Source organism: Gordionus sp. m RMFG-2023, chromosome 1 (genome assembly GCF_954871325.1).
Source record: "Gordionus sp. m RMFG-2023 chromosome 1, tfGorSpeb1-WG-v2, whole genome shotgun sequence".
Taxonomy (NCBI): Eukaryota; Metazoa; Nematomorpha; class Gordioida; order Chordodea; family Parachordodidae; genus Gordionus; species Gordionus sp. m RMFG-2023.
Window position 1 is genome coordinate 85,713,144 of NC_088775.1, and position 20,213 is coordinate 85,733,356.

General features: G+C 30.9%; 1 protein-coding gene across 1 annotated transcript in view; it reads left to right on the forward strand.

The window, feature by feature from the left end:
- The first annotated feature begins 511 nt into the window (after positions 1-511).
- LOC135930865 (uncharacterized) overlaps positions 512-20,213 on the forward strand; it is a 35,463-nt gene continuing 15,761 nt past the window's right edge. The window contains exons 1-19 of the mRNA XM_065467662.1: positions 512-664; positions 824-1,865; positions 2,606-2,872; positions 3,054-3,351; positions 5,284-5,522; positions 7,057-7,242; positions 7,810-8,538; positions 8,597-8,722; positions 9,290-9,400; positions 9,513-9,592; positions 10,200-10,299; positions 12,416-12,624; positions 14,079-14,199; positions 14,762-14,972; positions 15,112-16,111; positions 17,255-17,915; positions 18,125-18,630; positions 19,104-19,284; positions 19,963-20,171. Of these exons, the coding sequence (XP_065323734.1) occupies positions 512-664; positions 824-1,865; positions 2,606-2,872; positions 3,054-3,351; positions 5,284-5,522; positions 7,057-7,242; positions 7,810-8,538; positions 8,597-8,722; positions 9,290-9,400; positions 9,513-9,592; positions 10,200-10,299; positions 12,416-12,624; positions 14,079-14,199; positions 14,762-14,972; positions 15,112-16,111; positions 17,255-17,915; positions 18,125-18,630; positions 19,104-19,284; positions 19,963-20,171 (6,429 nt within the window). The remainder of the gene's footprint in view (positions 665-823; positions 1,866-2,605; positions 2,873-3,053; positions 3,352-5,283; positions 5,523-7,056; positions 7,243-7,809; positions 8,539-8,596; positions 8,723-9,289; positions 9,401-9,512; positions 9,593-10,199; positions 10,300-12,415; positions 12,625-14,078; positions 14,200-14,761; positions 14,973-15,111; positions 16,112-17,254; positions 17,916-18,124; positions 18,631-19,103; positions 19,285-19,962; positions 20,172-20,213) is intronic.

Here is a 20,213-nt window from a genome sequence, read left to right on the forward strand (position 1 = left end):
TAGTTATGATATACTTCATTAAAAACCTTATGTGAACATATTAAGGTAAAATGAATATAAATAAATAAAGTGTTTTGCTAAATTATTTTTAAATTTTTTAACACAACGTCCAAAAATATAAGGTTTCACATTATGTCAATTTTTTAAATTATCTTATTGAAATATCTGTATCTTGATACATTTTTTAAATATTTTCATCAAATATCTATATCTTTTATCTTATTTAACTTTTAGAAAATTTATCTTGTACTTGCATCATTGTTCTGTATCTTAAATACTTATATTTATAGTGTATTTTTATCTGTAAATTTTTTTTAACACCCCTTCTAATGTATATACTTTAAGGAATCGTCTGTTTAGGTAAATATTAATGTAATTGGTTCAATGAGTTATATATATATGTATATCAAATCTTAACAGCTGTTTATTTTAAAAAAAATTGTTCATTTGTCGTAATAGTCTCCATATGATACACGCAATAGTTGCGAAATGTGGTTTTTAGTAAAAAATTATGTTCAAACTTGAATCATATCTTACTCCTTGGTTATTTTCTTACCTAAATAATTATATTAAAAATCTGAAGCCAGAAGATGTAAAGTTCTCATTATTGGGTGGCCAAGTTAGGCTGAGTAATTTGGACCTAAAATTAGATGCTTTACAGAGAGTAAATATTTTAATAATTAAATTGAATTAGTATTTAATGTATTTTTATATGAATATCAATATTGCTAATTTTTTACCATAATTTAACAATTATAGCTTTTTATATTAGTTGAAATTAGCTTATGAATATATTTATTATTAAACCTTTTTTTACAATTAGGAAATAAATTTCCCCATAAAACTATTAAATGGGCATGTTCATGAATTGACTGTTAGCATACCCTATACATCATTATCAACTGACTCAATCATAATCAGTCTAAATCTCTTAGAGTTTACCTTTAAAATTTCAGATTCAATAGAACCCCAAATTGTAAATGAAGCACTGAATTCAGCTGGCATGAATAATTTTGACAACCCTGATAAAATAAGCAATAATATTTTTAAACAAGAAGAAATCAAAAATTTATTTGATTCATTTCAAAAATTAGTTTTGGAGCACAACAAAGACAATGCACAGTTAAATATTTTTACCAATACTCCTCTTTTATCATCCTCAGATAATCCAAATAAGCCTTCACCCAACTTTAATACTCCCACTGTAATCAAGAATAAGGGCTTACATTCTAACAATCTCATATTAGATAGTTTAAGGGACAATGATTTCATTGATAATTTTCAAAATCAACAGTCTCCACCTTACGATAATGTTTCACAAACCATAGATGAAAATTATCCTAATAATTTTATGAACAATCTTAATGTAAAACCAACCAAAAGTTGGTGGTCAAATATCTTGGGCAATGTTAAATATTATTTTAACAATATCGTAATTAAATACGTGGAATCTAGTGATGACTATGGCAGTGAAGAGCTTAAACAACATAGTTCCGATCTTAGCTCTGATGATAAATTAGTGTACAAATTGGTTTTCACTTCTCACATAAAGAGAGCAGAATATGGCAATTTTGCTTTGACAACTTCTCTCCACGAGGGATTTGATTTTAGTTTTCCTAAGTCAAATTTTTATTCCTCGGTGGAACACATTGCAGGCAGTTTTTTCTCATCAATTGAAACTAGTGATAATGAAACAAGTCCTTGTGCAACATTGCGCCGTGACAAAATATTGCAAATTCATGATCTTTCGCTGAGCTTGGATTGTATTCTTACAAAGAACACTGATAAGATTCCCTATAAAGTGGGTAAAGACATAAAGGTGCCTGGCTTTGGAGGAGCTGATTTCTATGATGTGTTTAAAATGGGTATATACTTATTAAATTGTTTCAGTATTTATGTATATTCCTTTTTTTTCTTATCACAATAACCCTCTGAAAAATCAAGAAATTTTAAATGTTAACTTGTTACAGAATCCTCTATTAATGGTAAGAGAAAGGCTGGATGTAATAAATTTATTTAGTGTTTTACAAAGTTAATTTAATAAACAAATTTACAAATTTTTTGATAATTTATTTATTTAATTTTTCAAATCTATTAATTTTATATAAATAAATACTCGTATTAATGATTGTCCCTTTATTCAAAAGTGTTTGTTTTGTTCTCTTTTTATAATAATTTATGGTTTAATCCCCATATCCAATTTTGGCGAACTTTTAGTCCAATGTTGTTTTAGTTTCTGAAGTTTATGTCCTTAGATATTTGTATTAATCAGATAACACCAATTATATCTTATCTATGGTTTTGTTTATAATAAATGTCCAATGAAGGATAAGGTGCGATAAAAGGTGGGAGATACAAAATTAAGATCTGAAATCGTGAGATCTGGTACCCCTGTTTCTACATATTGTCATCCTTTTGTTACCTCATACAGTTATATTGTTTGAATGAGGAGATGGGTCCAGGGGGAGTAGATTCCCACATCAATGATCTTAGACAGGGACCATTTGGAGATTGCATTATTGGCTTAGGGAAGATAGTTAGAGAAGTTGTGTGTTATTTATAAATTAAATTTGATTTTTATGTAAAAAAAAATCATCATTGTCAGGTCTTAACAATTTCCATCATCCCATTGTACGAAAGTGCGACGTAACACTTTTCTTTTGCTACAAGGACGTCCTATCCTACGATAAAGTTTCCGTTAGACCCTCTCTAACCACTTACGTGGGCATCAAGGATCTGGATATATCGCTTTCGGATCACCAAATACCCTTGGTGATTAGACTCATAGAACTTTGCACAGCCGTCATCAAAGGGGATCTAGACGAAATAGCGGGAGACGACTCGGATGATCAGCTTAGCATTAACTCGAAAGGTTTTTGTTCCTCCCCCCTCCTCTTCCAGCAAGAGATATATAAATTTTTTTGGAATATGTCCAGCTTTTTGGCATTTATTAATTTTTTTGTAAATAATTGTGAAATGCCTCTATAAAAATCCCGCCAATTTTTAGAGAGATTATATTAGATTTTTCCGTTTTCTTAAATTATTTTTTACAGATCACTCTTATGCTGCATATAATCAATCCAATATTAGCGGCGGCGGTAATTGGATGGACTGGGCCTCTTTCATTTTCCTCGAGGACCAAAATGAAGCATCTTTAGAGGGCGCGACCGACGAAATTGCCAACAACGAGGCTAGATTGATGCAGCAGTTTAATCGTCAAAACCAAGAGCAAGTTAAACAGATAGCCCTCAATGTTTCCAACGTTAAGAGGGATCATAAAGTGTTATTCACCGTCGATAACTTGACGCTTACGCTCAAAGCCTTTAGCGTGCAAAATGTAGCCACTGAAAGGTATTTTTTTTCAAAATATAGTTTCTATTTATTAAATATATACGCCTTGATCAATAATTTTTCTTTTTTTACTGGGGAAAAACACCCGATAGGGGGTATATTCCTTTTGGATTCTATATTTAGCCCAAAATTAATAATATGCTAATTTACGATATTAATTTTGAAAATAATGAATTATAACCGAACCCGTTTCTAGTCTTTATAATAATTATCCTCCCGGGTTCGGTATCGGATATCCGTTTAATAGCGTTTTTCCAGGTTTACCAGGGTAATTCAAATCAACAATAATAAATAAAAAAATTAATCAACAGGATTCAATATTTATTTATCTAGTGATGATTATACAAAAATTGGATTCAATTTTATATGAATAATATTCGTAGACGGAAAGTAAATAAATTTTTTTTATTTATTATTCGATCAAATTATTTCGTAAATATTCAAAATTATTAATAAATATTTGAATATTTGAAATGATTTTTTAATTTAACATGTTCCTTGCGGAACTTTTTATTTATCTTAACGTTTTTTTTCCATATTTATAAATCTTTTTTAAAAAATTTGAATAATCCATTTTTTTAAAAATATTATAAGGAATTTATTTTTCGAATCGAATATTCGGCGAATCTCGAATAATATTTTTATTTATTCGAACAAATGCGAATTTTTAATTATTCGATTCGAAAATATGAATCGAATGCGAATAGGTAGTGTTGTTAAACTAGCTAACTTTAGTCAACTATAAAATAGTGTAGCCATGTTTTTATTCAAAAATATTAGAATCAATCTTCAAGTTGAGACTTAACTTAGAGACTTAATTCTACTTTTTAGTCTAAAAGCTCGACTAAGTCATGATAGAGATGGTGAAAGTTAGGTAATTTAACAACACTACGAATAGGGCAAATATTAGTTTCAATTCGTATTTTCATAGTTTTTTTTGTATGATGTGTCGCAAAGTTACTTTTGTGTTTATTCATTTTCGCGTTGAATTTTTAAAAAGCGAAATTGATTATATAAAATCCATTTTTAAAAAATCGAATACTATCCGGCGGATATCGGATTAGTATCCGTACGCTGTGCCTTTCTGAAATAAACACGTTAGCTTCTAATTTATATTTTTTTAAAAAAGGATCCGGCGATCTTATTAAATTCGCCCGGGTTCGAATATGGAAACCGATTTTAGAATCGCCTCATTATCACGAATAGTAAATTTTTTCGCCCTTTTTTTAATACAAAATCGGCAAAAAATTTTCGTTTTAGGTAAAGGGGAAGAAATAATAATCTTGGAATGAGGCTATTCCCCCCCCCTCCCCTCCGTAGTTATAGCCCTGGCTTTAAATGCTTGGGTATTTATTAGCTTTGTTGTATAAATCAATTCGCTTCTTACCTTACCTTTCTCGCTTAAGAGATAGTCTTGGCGTTCGATTTTTTTCCGATTCTTGAATTCCTACCATTACGTTCCTCTCCGTTTAATTACGGTTTTTAGGTTTACCTGGGTAAGCCAATTTTCTCTGATTCCCTTTCTCCATTTTTTTTTGTTGTCTCACTATTTGTGAGATACATTTTCCTCATATCGACTGTTCTCACTTTTATCCATCCTGTGTCATTCTCGAGCCCTGGATTCCCCTTACTTCCATCAACGTGCATTCTCTTTACCCGCTCGACATGCCCCACCCACTTCAGTATATTTCCTCTCATCACCACTCCAAGATCTTCTTCCACTTCTTTCTCGCAATTCCTTACTTGATTTTTTTTCTCTCTTTTGTATCTAGCCCACACATCCATCTAACCATTCTCATCTCCAGTTCTTTCCATTCGTCATAACATAAGAGTAACCTTGTAAATTATATATATATATATATATAACATAATTTTAGGATTTGTCAATGTTTCCATTTTTCTAATAAAAATTTTAAATAAATGTATAATTAGCAAACCTAATCCTGTAAAGATCAAGTGCGTCCCTTACCTAACGGCCAAAGCTAACAATATGGTGGTCCGTTTCGAAAACTTGCGCCCCCTAATGTCAGATAAAATATCTCCGTATCAACGTATTCCTATGGGTAATCGGGGTATCAGCCTCGTAACCAGTTTATCGAACGCTCACTTTGGTTTAATCGAAGATAACAATCAATCGATAATTTTCAAAACAATGTCCAACGATGTTGAAGGTTGTTAGATCTTCCGATTTATTTTTTAAGTTGAGGATACTATTAAAGCGAGAATTGATGACGTGAAAAATCATTTAACAATGTGATCCAAATGACGTCATATGGGGATAAGGTATTGGGCGAATGATCTCCATCCCTGCTTGTCAATTTTACTTTTTTCAAAAAATATATCTTTATTTAAATTTTTTTATGTTAAATTTTAATTTGGGTTTTTTTTAAATCATTTTTAAAAAAAATTAAACCTTCCCTCCTCTCTTGTTCCCCATACATTTATTATTGGTTGGTGTAAGTCATTGATGTAAATAGACTAATAGATTGGCTATTCTTTTATTAAAAGTGTCCACATTTAGGAATCGGCTATAAGTGCCATTTTGTGGTTTGCACGTCTATTAATTGTCTTTATTTAATAAGAATGAACATTAATGTCATTTAATCGGCAAGCAAACCACAAAATGGCGCTACCGCTGACTCCTATGTGTGGATACATTTAATAAATGAATAGTCAATCTAGTAGTATATATACATCATTGTTGTAGTTGTGCCACTGATGTCTTCATAATGCTCATCCAGTTTTTCCCAATATACCATAACAGTTTGAAAAAAATTACGCGAAAATTTTTTTTTATGCATGAAAATTATAAAATATTTACATATAAAAGATTTTATCATTTTTAGGTAAAAAAATTTGATCAAAAATCTTTCTTCTTTTAAAAAAAAGATTTTTGCTCATTTTGAGTAGTGTATATATTTACTACTAGATTGACAATTCATTAATTAAAAGTGTTCATATATTCAGCTGTAGCACCATTTTATGGTTTGCACTTCGACTAATCTTCTTTATTTATTATAATATTGATGCACGTAAATGTCATGTAAGCGACATGCAAGCCACAAAAGGACGCTGCAACTGACTCCTATGTATGGACACTTTAAAATGCATTTAAATGAATGAATCGCCCATCTAGTACTATATATACATCAGAGACCTGTTGGCCCGGCCAGGCTAATATACCTAGGCCGGGCCGTATAATTTAAAACAGAACATTTTAAATCGCAATTATTAGCTATAAAAATTTTAAAAAAAATAAATATATATTTTTTTAAAATTCGGGCTGGATCTAAAAAGATAAAATCCGGGCCATATGGTTACCACATCCTCTTAATCATATCAGGAGGCATAGCAATTTTTTTTTAAAAAGAGATCACAAATAACAGAACATGGTTAGACTGAACCTTCATCTTATTTATTTATTTTTATTTTTAAAAATTAATAAATTACAATATAAATTCGTGCTTCAAATATAAATAATATATAACTTGGGTTGGTAAATTAGAATGCTTAAATATATATTTAAATTTTAATATTAGGATCATCTGGGTATTAAGCTAATTTTAATATTTTGTAAAGTGGTCTCCGATTTAAATTATTCACGCCTGAAATGGGTTAATCGACAATAAATTATAATCGTCTTAAGGAAGACAGAGTAATGTATATTTTTTTAATTAACTTTTACTGTGCTATTTCTCTTTTTAGTTCAAAACAGTGCCACTTTCCCGACTGGCGAATTGATTGAGTTCTGTAAAAGGGACTGGCATCCCATCGAAATAGCTGATGAATTCGATAGAAATGTATCTTTTCGTTTTACTTATCGATCGTTTGATAGGGAGTTCAATGGAGATTCTCATATGGACAAAGATGGCGGCGATGGAGCGGACATGAGTTCATTTTATTTTTTAATAGGGGTTCTTATCAATTATAATTGAAGAAAGTTACATTTTAATTGATATTTTAGAAACATTTTTCATTCGGGCCTCGTGGGGCAATTTTTTACGTCGTGTCTTATATCCAGACCGCGTATTCACGTTTGTTATATCCATACTCGATTTCTACTTTCATAGCTTTTCCATTTTAAATTTTAAAGAAGAAAGAAAGAAAGAAAGAAAGAAAGAAAGAAAGAAAGAAAGAAAGAAAGAAAGAAAGAAAGAAAGAAAGAAAGAAAGAAAGAAAGAAATAATGGAATAAAGAAGATAGGGAAGAGAAAAATAAGTTAGAATGCAATTATAATTTAATCATTTGTTTTGTACACTTGTATAGATGGTTATCTTTCCTTAACATGTTAGATTTTATCGTCTGCATTTCTCAACTAAAAATTGGCCAGTAAGATAAATTTTGAAAAGATATTTTAGCCATAGCATTCATTATTACAAGTTGATTATGTCTGGCATACTTCGATTATCAACCACCCGCAAATTCAACGCTTCTTTATTTTTTTTAATATTTATTTAGCCGAGACCACCTCTTACGATTTTTCATTTCCGATCCCTTTAACGATAACCTTCGCACCTCAATTTCAACGGCTCATTTTTCGCGCTTATTCCAATTATCTGGCCCTAAATAGCCGACCTCCCTTTTTCCCTCCATATTCGTTACCGGTTGTGCCTCTACCTCAGCTCAAGAATCTAAAGCTGAAATTCGATTTAAAACGAGCCGATATAACACTTAACACATATGACTTCGGTGCCGGTTTATATAAGAATGGTTACAATGATAGCGAAGGTAAAATAGATCCTGATGATCCTACGAAGAAAGGTATTGCGGAAGTATTCGAAAAAGGGATTCGTTCATCAAATCATGTTAATGATACTTATTGCGATTCTCATGGGTGTGATCTAAAGATACTGTTGATCGGATATCAGCTGACCCGGGAAACAACGAGTGTCACGAATGTGGCTCATTTTTTTGAAACAACATGGAGTATGTTGAGTGATGACGTTGTTCTCGAAATCGGAACCATGATTAGCGGAAACTTAATGGCGTTTAGGCTAAAGGATTTAAAATCGGATTGGATAAATTGTAAATTACACTTATACGGTAATGCGAATCACGACGCTTCATCAAGTGCGGAGCGTAAAAGTAATATTTATTTGGCAACGTATGAAAGCCAAAAGGTCCATTGTATTCTTACAGAATTTGGGATGGATTATTTGATGCGTAATGATTCCAACGAGTGCAGAGGTAATGCTTATAAGATGACGTCAATGATAGTTATATATATAATTATAATTCATTTTAGAATGTAAAGTTCTACACGTTTGTAGCCTTGAATCACCCTGTCAATCATTTTCAAAAACTTCGGAAGTCGGTGTAACGGGTTCGAAATCTTTAGAACTTAAATACGAGAAATTTTTTGACCAAAATGGTTAGTTTATTTTAGTTCGAAATCTTTAGAACTTAAATACGAGAAATTTTTTGACCAAAAGGGTTAGTTTATTTTAGTTAGATATTTTAAAAAGGAAAAGGGATATCATTATTATTCATTTTAAAGATGAGAGCAAAATGTTTCTTTTTGATTGTATTTTTTAACGAAATTCATGTTATATATTATTGGTAATGTTATTAAACGGCTCAATTTGAGCCGATTTTTAAAAACAGCTAACTCAATATTTTATCCAGAAAAATATTATGCAAGCCTAAATATTTTGCTCATAGATGGAATATAGGATTGAACATCTATTGGCAAGATCTCGATGCTTTAGGCAATATTTTCCTGGCTATAATTTTGTGTTAGCCGTTTTCAAAAATCGACTTAAAACGAGCCGTTTAACAACACTAATTATTGGTATTCACTTTAATAGAGAGAAAGAAAGAAGAAAAAAAAGAAAGGAAAGGAAAGGAAAAAAGAATATAAATAATTTCTAATTATCCTTAATTATTTACTCATATAAATGGCATAATTTGAAGTGGAAAAAAAAATATAACTTTTAAGAATCGTTAAATTGCGAAATAGCGAATATCGTTGTTCTTTGGAATACTCAGTATCTATCCGATATTTTCAAACAATTCATAAACACGCAACCTTTTTTATGGCTACTAAAAAGTATATAACGGGGGAAAAAATCAAATATAAAATCGTAATTTCATTGAATAAAATAAATGAATGAAAAAATTGTTATTTTTTTTTATTTTTTCATAAATCATCATCATTATAGATTGGCGTCTGGGCAATCGAAATCCTAAGCCAAAAATGGAAACGCGTTTATTAGATCACTTCTTGGACGTTGAATTTAAAGTTGGATTTTTTTTAAACCCTCTGACTTCAAGTCGGATAAATTTTTATCTTTTTTGCTGAAACAAATTAGATAATAGTCTCTTAGCCTCTCCCTTACCCCTATTCCATGTACTGATAGAATGTAACAGATACATCATCACTGCTCTAGCAAGTCCTATGTTGTCACTTGTCAGTTTAATATTTCACTGAAAGACAATTCCGCATCTAATAGCTAATTTGTTTCTGTGATTATAATAAATTTTCCCCTAACTTGGCTAGAACCTGAGACCCCCCCTGATTATAAGGTGGCCATCTTTCCGGCGGACTTGATCCAGTTATTTATTTTTGAAAAAAAGTGAAGATTAAGCTTTCACGTGATCAAATAAAATTATGACAAATATGATTATCCAGACTAACATAATTTTTTTTAATAATAATTATTAAAAAATAAAATCATTAAGATTGGTTATTTTTATTCTAAAAAAATAATTCTAAGACCTGTGGGTACGGTCTAACTCGAAAAATCAATTTTTTGAAGGCCCAGTTACGCAGGCTCCAAAAAATTATATGCACAACCATATTCTTTCTTTCATTCATTCATATTAAATATATACCATATGTATTTAAGCTTCGTCTTGGTTGCGTTATGTTTACTTTAGCTTTGCCCGTCGCCGATCAATATATCGTTTTATCTCTATCGAAGCTATCCCTGTTGAATAATTATTTAGGTATTTAGTTAATGTTTCCCTTATTTATAAAAGCACATAATTTAAATACATTTTTCTGTTTTAAAGATAAATGGTTAATTAAAACGCCTAACTCTTACTTTATTACTTAGGATTTAATGCAATTGGCTTTAAAAATAAAAAATAGAGACCTTAGATTAATATAATATATATGGTAATTCCATGTCAAATCAACCAAAAAAGGTCGATTTTCAACACGATCCCCTCAGAATTTTTTTTAAATTTTGTATATTGGTAGTATATACTATAACTAAGAAGAAAAAAAATGAAATTTAACCTCCTTACACCATTCACTCGCTAAGATATGGATGTTTAAAGAGAGGAAAAATGGTACATTTTTTAACAAAATGCACTTCATTAATTTTCAAATATCTCAAGAATAAATTAAGTTAGAGCAATATAAAGAAATCTGATAGAAACCCGATTAACACCAAAAACCGTAAGTACAAAACCGAAAATGGCCATAGAAAAAAAACACATATTTTTTTCAAAATTTTTTTTTGTAGACGTATACCAGTCTGCTTATATTTATATAAAATTATAGACTTGGCTAAACTTGGGTCTAGGAGTTATAACCCTTTATATGGCAAAATTTAACATAAATATCATTTAAATTTAATGATGAAAGCCCTAACTTTATTATTTTAAAAAAAAATAATTTAAGAGGTGGGGGGGGGGGGGATATGGTTTACTTAACATACTGTTTAAGTTTTCTCTTAAAATTTCGTGGCAAAATAATTTCTATAATTACAACTTGCAATACAATCAAAATTTTATATCATATAAAAATTTTGAAATATATCATATATTAATTCATCCAAAGAATTTGAATAAATTTTCACTTTGATTTTATTTTCTTCTTGGGGAATAAAAGTATAAAATTTTATGTTCTAGAAATACTTTCAAAAACCTGTTTTTAAGATGATTTTTCATAATTAGATATTCATCATAATTTATATCTCTGATATTATTCTTGCGTAATATAAATTCTTTGTTGTCAACATATGATCATATGAACGTTGCAAGCTCGGTCGAGCTGCTAACCGTTTAGTAACGCTCCCGAAAATATCGCAGGAACTTTTACCAGGTGTGGTTGCAAATAAATGCCACTCTGCCTTTATCCCAAAATCATTTTCATGATTGTAGAGGTTAATAAAGTTTTTTTTTATTGGGTAGCTGCCAGTTTTGTTAAAGTAGCGCAAAACCTTGGTTGATTTGATATGGAAATCACCATATGTGTTTAAAAAATATATATAACTAGTCTAATTTGGGCTCTTGATAATTCGGGAAACTTTTTAATTTGACAAAATGTTTGTGTCACAAATCAAATTCCTATTTACTTAGCCTTGATATATTTGGCAACTATTTAAGTTTGATTAAAAAAAATCTTGCTATCAGCGGTGTCCAAATTAGACAGGTTTACTGCATATTTATTTTTTTGTACAATTAACAAGACTTGGCTCTAAGCGAAATTGCCACCAATTTCGCAATAGATGTCGTCAACTTAATGTTATTTTTTTGACTTAACCTTCCAAAAGATTTTTAATCTTTCAAAGGATTTTTTTTTATAAAAAAAATTACCTAAAAACAGTAAACAAACATGATTGATATTTTAACGACTATATACTAAAATATTCTGATAATACTTAACTATATTATTTGTATAACTATAATTAAACCAAAAATAAACATTAATTATATAATTTGCATAATTTGCATATAAGATAAATAATCCTTAATATTGATTAAATATAAAGATAGGAAGGAAAGAAATAAACAACGAGTTAGGCAAAATTATTATTTTTTAGATAAATATAATTCCCCAAAAAATATCGGTATCTTTCATCAAGGAAGAAGGGACAAAGATAAGATAGAAGATCATTTCGAAAATGAAATATCATAGATACATTTATAAGTATCTTATTTGAAATGTCAAGATACAAACTGCAAGATAATCATAGGTACAAATATTCGCGGTGCTGCCTGACTCTGACTAGAGGCAAAGATATTTTGGCTCCACCCTTAAAATATTTAGCGACTGTAAATTAAATTTTAAAATAACTTTATTCTCTTTTATATTCTTCGTAATAATTGTCAGTTTCGGGTCTCAAATACCTCGCAAATTTATCCTTTACAATCAAATGTGTATGCCAATCATCTATAATTCCGGAAAGCCAGATCGAGACCGAAAATGATGGGTTGCTATTACCTTGTGTATTTAAAGCCACTCTTACATGCGACCGCGATGCACTAAATATTTCCTGCGTGTTTGATCGACATTTAGAAATGAACATCTATTTAGATAAGGTATATTTGAAAATATATTTTGTTCGGGGAAGTAGGGGGCGGGTGAGGGGGGGGGGGGGGGGTAACAGATGTTCAAACCTTTTGTGCAATCTTTGAGCAAAATTTTAGGGCTTGCGTAAGATATTCCTGGGCAAAATATTAAGTTGGCCGTTTTTAAAAATTGGCTCAAATCGAGCCGTTTAGCAACTACTTATAGATCCCAACTATGGCAACTTTTTTTAATTATAAAAATGGTTATTAGTAAAGTTAACTCATCTCAAAATTTACAAATTTATCCATTATAATGAAAGAATATATATTATTGAGGTAGTAGAGACCTGCAAAAGACAAAATGACCCGACAGGTATGAAATAATGTTTGACCCAACTCACTGGTTGGGTTTCCCAAACCTCTAATACTTATTATCAATTTCCAATAAGCAGGACACAAATTCCTCCCGGAATGAAGAAATGGAACAAACGCCTTCAAAATCTTTTTCTTCTACATTCATCCGTTTTTTGTTTCACTGAAGAAGGGGAACATAACTTTGCCTCTAATATCTAATAGTTTATTTTTAGGAAAAGAAAAAATCGCCTTGAGTTTTGTTTTTGCCTAGCTCCCGCCTCTACTCATAATAAATTTAACCTTTAAGATATTGCGCCAATAAGGGAGGGGGGATAGCAAATTTTTATTCGCTCTTCATGTTTGGTACATGGATGATGGTATAATCTTAAGCTCATCCAATGAGATCAATAAAGCGATCGATATAATTTTAGAGATCGGCTATTCTTTAGGATTAATTCTCAATCAAAGCCAATCAAAATTCACTCAACTAAACAGTTCCAGAAATTAACTCCCACAATTGTAAAGTCATTAATCATGATTAACTAATTCACTTAGGATCACCGGTTGGAGGTAACTCAGCTGTTTGTACCTTTCTGGATTCAACACTTGAGACTCTTATCAAATTGGGTGATATCCTGATCCTCCTTTCCTCTCATAAGGCGTTTTTTCTCTTGAAAACCTTTTTTAATATACCGCGCATTTTTTTACGCTCTAAGGACTACTCCTGTTTTTAAATATTCTGGTCCATATAACGGGAATCAACAAACTTACCAAAGAGATCCTAAATTTTAAGTTTGGAAAAATTGCTTGGGTTCATAAAATGGGGCATTTTTTTATTGGATGAAATATCTCAGGGGACATTTTTTTAATTGGATGAAATGTATTTAAGGTTAAACAATGTAAGGGATTATAGGTTAGAGAGATATCAAGTCGGTTTAATTGATGGTTTGAGGGATAAGAGTTGTTGGGGTTAATATATATTATAAATGGTTTTTTAATAAAATTCAACCATATTCTTATTAATAATTTGTTAAATATGACAGATGTGATTTAGATTTTTATGGTTAAAAAATTATATTAAAAAGTGTTAATTTTAATAATAATCCTAAATAAAAAAAATTAAAATAAAGATTCACTCTATGTATTGGGCGGTTGATATGTTTCGTGATTTTTGTCTAAATTTTAAATCGGCGTTACACCGTTCATTACCTGGGGACAAAACTAATTACGTCACTAATGATACAAAATTAGGTAAATTAATTAATTACTGTATTGATATTTTATTGATTGATAATATTATCTTTAAGGTTGTGACCTTAGCACCTAAATATCAAAAATATAATTTATTAAATTTATTAACTTTAACGAAAAAAGAGAAATAAGCTATTTTTTTATGTACAAATAAAATAGTGGTCTAAATTATTTTTTCGAATTTACGAAAATTTAGTAATTTTTTAAAATTAGATAAATTAATCATATTTAATTTTAGCATAGAGTTTATAGTTGTGAAATTTTTACGGAAAAGTAAAGAAGTAAGTGATATTAATTTATATTTTTCAAATTATAATAAGAAATGGGCAGTTAAGTTATATTAATCAAAATGGAAAGTATAAAATAATTTAGTAGGAGGAATTATAAATTTCAAAATTTACAAAACTTTTTAAAAAATTTTAATGAAAGATTTTGGTCATGTTTCACCGATTTTATAAAGTTACTAAAATTTTATTTTGATTTTTAAATATATTTAGGTCACAGCCTAAATAAAGATATAAAAAATTCGTCTAGTTTAACTTAATTTTTTTTTAAAATATAGATTTTTTAGGACAATCAAAACCAGATGTATTTAACTGGGAGCTCAACATTCCCGGGTTCACTCTAAATCTGAAAACTCGCGTATTTGATCGCATTGATGCGTCGATACTGCACGGAACAGCCGTTTTCGTTCGCGTTAACCATTATCGATCAATTGATATGAAAGTCGGAGATTTTTGGATTCATTATTCGAGCTCTTGCAACGAAAAAGAGTATACAAATAAAGTTTTATGATGCATGCCAAAGTTGAAAGAACGAAAGAAATTAAACTTTAAGATATCACCTTATAAGATAAATTCATCAAGTTAAATTATTTCAGTATTTTATCATTCATTTCGTTTTATATATCAGACGTGCGAACCATACTTTAGCATCTTCGGTGAATAGTTCTAAAGATAAGAATCGCAATCTGTTGGAATTGTCTATTATCAAGCGCGTCAAGACCTTGGGCAAACCTCTACAGAAACGTGATACATCCACGTATTACGAATTAATAATCAAGACGCGCAAATTGCTATCCGTGAACATCTGTTTACCGATGCTATTTAGGCAATTGCGGTGTGTTGCAGCTAACAAGATGGCGAATCCTCGCGAATTTCGTCTTGTCAAACGGAACGTCGTAATCGATAACAATCCGAATCTTCTCCACTTTTGGGGCCACGAGTTGTTGGTAGAAAAAATCGATATGGAGACAGGTTTCGCTTTAAATTTATCTGTGCACCACAATTTGCAAGAACCCGATGTTTTCTCGAATAAAACTGTCCATGAAAATATTTCTAGCGACGTACCTATCGGAATCGACCTCGAAATATCTTCATTGAAAGTGGCTTCCCGGCTGATTGATAAATTCGCTTACAATAGTAACGGGGATATTGATCTCGAAATGACGGTCAAGGATATCCGTGTCTCCGCATTTTACCATTCCAATTCTCGTTTTAATAGACTGGAATCCTCATCGTCACTCGTGCTAAGTTTGAATGTTCTAAGACTTAATCTTACATCGATCACCCGTTACTCAAAATACCCCAAAGATACGGAATATTTGGAATACTTCTTAAGCGCTGTTTGCGGTCATACTGAATTTTTAAGCGATAACGTGGATATCAAACGCGGCGACTCCCGGTCCATTGATAATGCCAATCTTAATCCATCCACGTTCTTGGTAATCTTGGATGGGCAGACGCGTGCTTTATTGGAATGTTACACTCTCCTCGTGGATATTTCGAGAGCTTTATCTGATTGTTTGTCGGATAACGGCGATGAAACGCGATTCATAGAACAAAATACCCTTTTTAATTGTGTGCCGTTCGAGGTTTATCTTATAGGTATCAGGCCGGACATCAGCGAAAAGGTAATTTAAAATCAGTGTGTTTTGATTTAACTTTTTTAAGTTTTTAGTTATTATAGTTATGGAAAAGATTAAATAAAATCAAGTTAAGTTGATATTTTATATTTATTGATGAGATACTGATAAACCTCAACGTGATGTTATTATCGCCAATAATTACTAAGCCTTGTGTGTTAATATTATTATTATTTATTTATTTATTTCATTGGTTATCTTTAATAGAAAAAAATGTTTTTATATCTCATTAATACTAAATAGATAAATTGTGATTTTAAATAATGCAGTGCAGATGTATTAGTTAGGAATTTATTTTGATATATATATATTAGAGACTTGCAGAGGTACAATTCACGGCCCGGTCCGGATTTTTTAAAAATATATTATATTTATTTTTGATTTTCATCGCTAATAATGGCTATTTCAAATATTTGGGCACGGCCCGGATATTTTTTTAAAAAAATTTTCAAGCCTGCCTAGCCCGTGTATTCTGGCCGGACCTGCAGGTCTCTGATATAATATATATATATAGAGTAAAAATAATGCGATTTTTAACAATTATGTTCACTTTCATAAATAATTTATTTGGGGAGTTCTCATTTTTTAACGATATGTTTTTTGATAATAAATATAAAATAAGGGCATCAAAATTAAAGTGCCTAATAATTATAACAGTTCGTCGTCTGAGAATTAGGTTATTTATTCTATATCTACTTTTTGTCAAAAAATGATTTTTTACATAAGGTTGTGTCCTAAATCAATTTTTTTTTATAATTTTACTATTTTCATTTGCATTAAAAAATACAAAATATTTATAAAATATTGAAAACAATATAAACTTCATTTTTTTTTAAATTGCTCTTTCTATAAAATTACAAAAATATGAAGATAGAATATTCTAATTCTTAGGCGGCGAGTTGTTTTCTTCTATAAAATAGGTCGATTCAGAGTGGGCGCTATTATCAGACACACAGCTGATTTAGTTTATAAAAAATTTTAACGAGTGTGGCCGTTCGATTTTTCTAAAAAACATTTCGTTAAGAGGATTTTATAAACACGATAATCTGTTATTGCACATCAGCTAGGAATGTAGCCTTAATCGCGATTTCTCCATGTCACCCGCACTTTATTAATATTTATTAAAACTAGACTAAGCCCAGACCAAAACTAATCTACAAGGTATTCGTTCCAAATTTTTATTTGCAACTACCAGTACCGGCAACGTCACTTGATAATACTCAAGCATCCTTCCATCTAGACATCGAAAACTTAAACCTTAATTCTTCCAAGAAATTTACTCGGATCACGTGTGAACGTTTGACCTTGGTGTTGAACACCATTCCTTTGCTAAATTGTCAGGTGAGAGGAGACTCCCGCATTTCCATGAACCCAAAAGGGGACCACTCTGACGTTTTTTCTTCACCTTTCGCCTTAAGTTTCGATTACCGAATATCAACGGATTCCGCTCATCATTTAACCGCGCAAATCAACTCTCCACTCAAAATAAATATCGACTCGTTTGCCTTAGACACCATATCGAACTGCGCAATCTCACTGATCCCTCAATTGTACCCTTTGTCGAACTTTTACGAAATGCAATCGTCAAACGATCAATTTAATGTCACGACCCTTCCCAATAAACTCGATGTATCGGTTGAAAGAATAGATTTGGTGTTCTCCTTTTCAAAGCGCGACTACGCTCCCGCGAAAACAATTCCCAAATCCATAAATTCGGGGTTCGATTTCGTATCCGTAACGCTATTCCATATGCGATTTTCCGGCAATAGGATCGAACCCGCGGCGTTAAAAAGTATTGGGCGTCATTTACAATATGAATGTAATATTATCGTCACCTGATTATTATAAATACCGATTTCACTTCGATTTTCTGAATAATTTTTTTGAATTTATTTGACATAATTTCTTGCTATATGTATACATATATCGAAGATCCCTTTTCTCGTTAGAGGTATTGATGTCCTTAAATTATTTATAAAATTATTATAAATTTTTTTTTAGTTTTTAGCTCGCTAAACATATCCACGTTACGCGTCGCTCTCTTAAAGATCTCGACCTCAATGTCCTGTCCTACGTTGCAACAACAGTCAACGCCCCTTAGAAATTTGAAACTTTTCGCCCTGGTATCCAATTTAAGCTGTCAAAGGATGAGACCTCAGGATATTCCTATCTTTTTCGCTGATCGCGATCCTCTATCACTTGAAACTACGGATGATGATTCCGCCAAATTCCTCGACAATACTCATCATTATAACGTTGATAAAATAAATTTTATCTACGATGACTCAGTAGGAACCGGGAAAAGTAAATTAAATTACAAGCCAAAGCACGTTAGCAGAGTAATATTAAATCCACCGCAAAATGTGATCCGAGGAAATGACGGAATGGAAGAAGGTTGTAGAGCGAAGATTAGGTTATCCGTTGGAAGAGCCGACTTTAAATTTGGCCAGGAACATTACGCTGTATTGAAAGGATTACACAAAGTTTTGACCAAGGCCTTGAAACAAGTAATTTATTATTAGAGTAGAGACCCATATGTTAAGGGTCCGGGGCTTGTTCGAAAAGTTCAATCATCTATCCAGCCTTCGGATGGACCGAAATCGGACTTAACTGAGCAGGGTATCAATGCATATCTCTCTTTGTACGACTAGTATAACTTTTTTTAAACGGGATAGTCATTTGCGACCAAAAATATAATTTTGAGAGATGTAAATAGATAAATTGCCTTAAGATCATACAATATTTGCTTATTATTAGTTAATTTAAATCAATTTGCCATGATTACTTTTCTAATTGAATGATTTGAATTTCAAGGAAAAGGTTAATCTTTTATTTCAGAAAAGAATTAGATAAATAATAAATGATTAAAATTACTATAAGAAAAAAAAAATACCGCGAGTAAATCATAATTAGTGATCGATTCCATCTCGATTATTAAAATAAATTAATGGGAAGAATATTATATTGTTATTTGTTATAGTGGCAAACTCTTGTGGCAAAACTTAAATCGAATTCAAGCTATGGTGAAATTCATAATTTGTTGGATCGGGGCAAAGAGAACGCCATTCCAACCCAAGTCCCAAAAAACATTTTGGCGGATTTATTCCAATTTAAGGATGATCTAAGGGACGAAAAGAATGGTTTCAGCTATATTACCAAAGGTTACATTATTTTTTTACAAAAAAAATGGTCATCCAACACACTCAATGACATATAATAATACCTCTTCGATGAAAAACAGCTAGGGCCGCCATTTTGGTTACCCATATTATTATTAAAAATTTTGGACTAGAGGCCAATGTATTCCTATGTCTGATGCAAACTTTATTAAAGAATTGCCCTATCATCGAGATAATTAGGAGGCAAGATATCAATTTAATATTAGTTTTTAAAATTAGATTAATTACTAAGGGTTACCAAAATGGCGGGTCCAGCTGATTTTCATTCAACGACGCTTTCATATGCATTATTATAAATGCATCGTTAGTCTAGGTATTATTATATGTCATGGAACACACTATAAAAAGAAAGAGAGACAAAAAAATTTTTGATAAAAACTATTGAAAACATTCAGTTAGTTATTTAATGGTAAAACTACCTTATTAAAGAACAGGTGTTTTTTTGATATCCTTTTTTTTTGTCCGAAATTTTTATATCTCCTGCTGTCATGCGAATACTCTACCGCATTAAGGAGCTAGATGGCTTTTATAGATAAATGAAGAGGTAATAAAGGAGGAATAAATAATGATGCCCTGAAGAAAGAAAGAAAGATAATAATGTCAATCAAAATCTGAAAAATTTTCATAAAATTGTATCAATTTTTTTAAAAATATGAATAGAAGCTCAAAAGAAGGAATCAAGTGAATGCGATCTCGATAAGTCATATGATACCACCAATTATGCGGTCGACGAAAGGATGTTGACTCCTAAAGTTTTAGAAATCGTCTTCGATGAAGATTTAAAAGGTTTCGCGGAAAATGGAGGCGCTAGGGTAGAGGCAATATCTAGCATGTGCTGGAGGTATCCAGAACCGAGATATTTGTCTATGGTATATACCAATTTTAAAAAATAATATTTTTTTTTTGAAGTT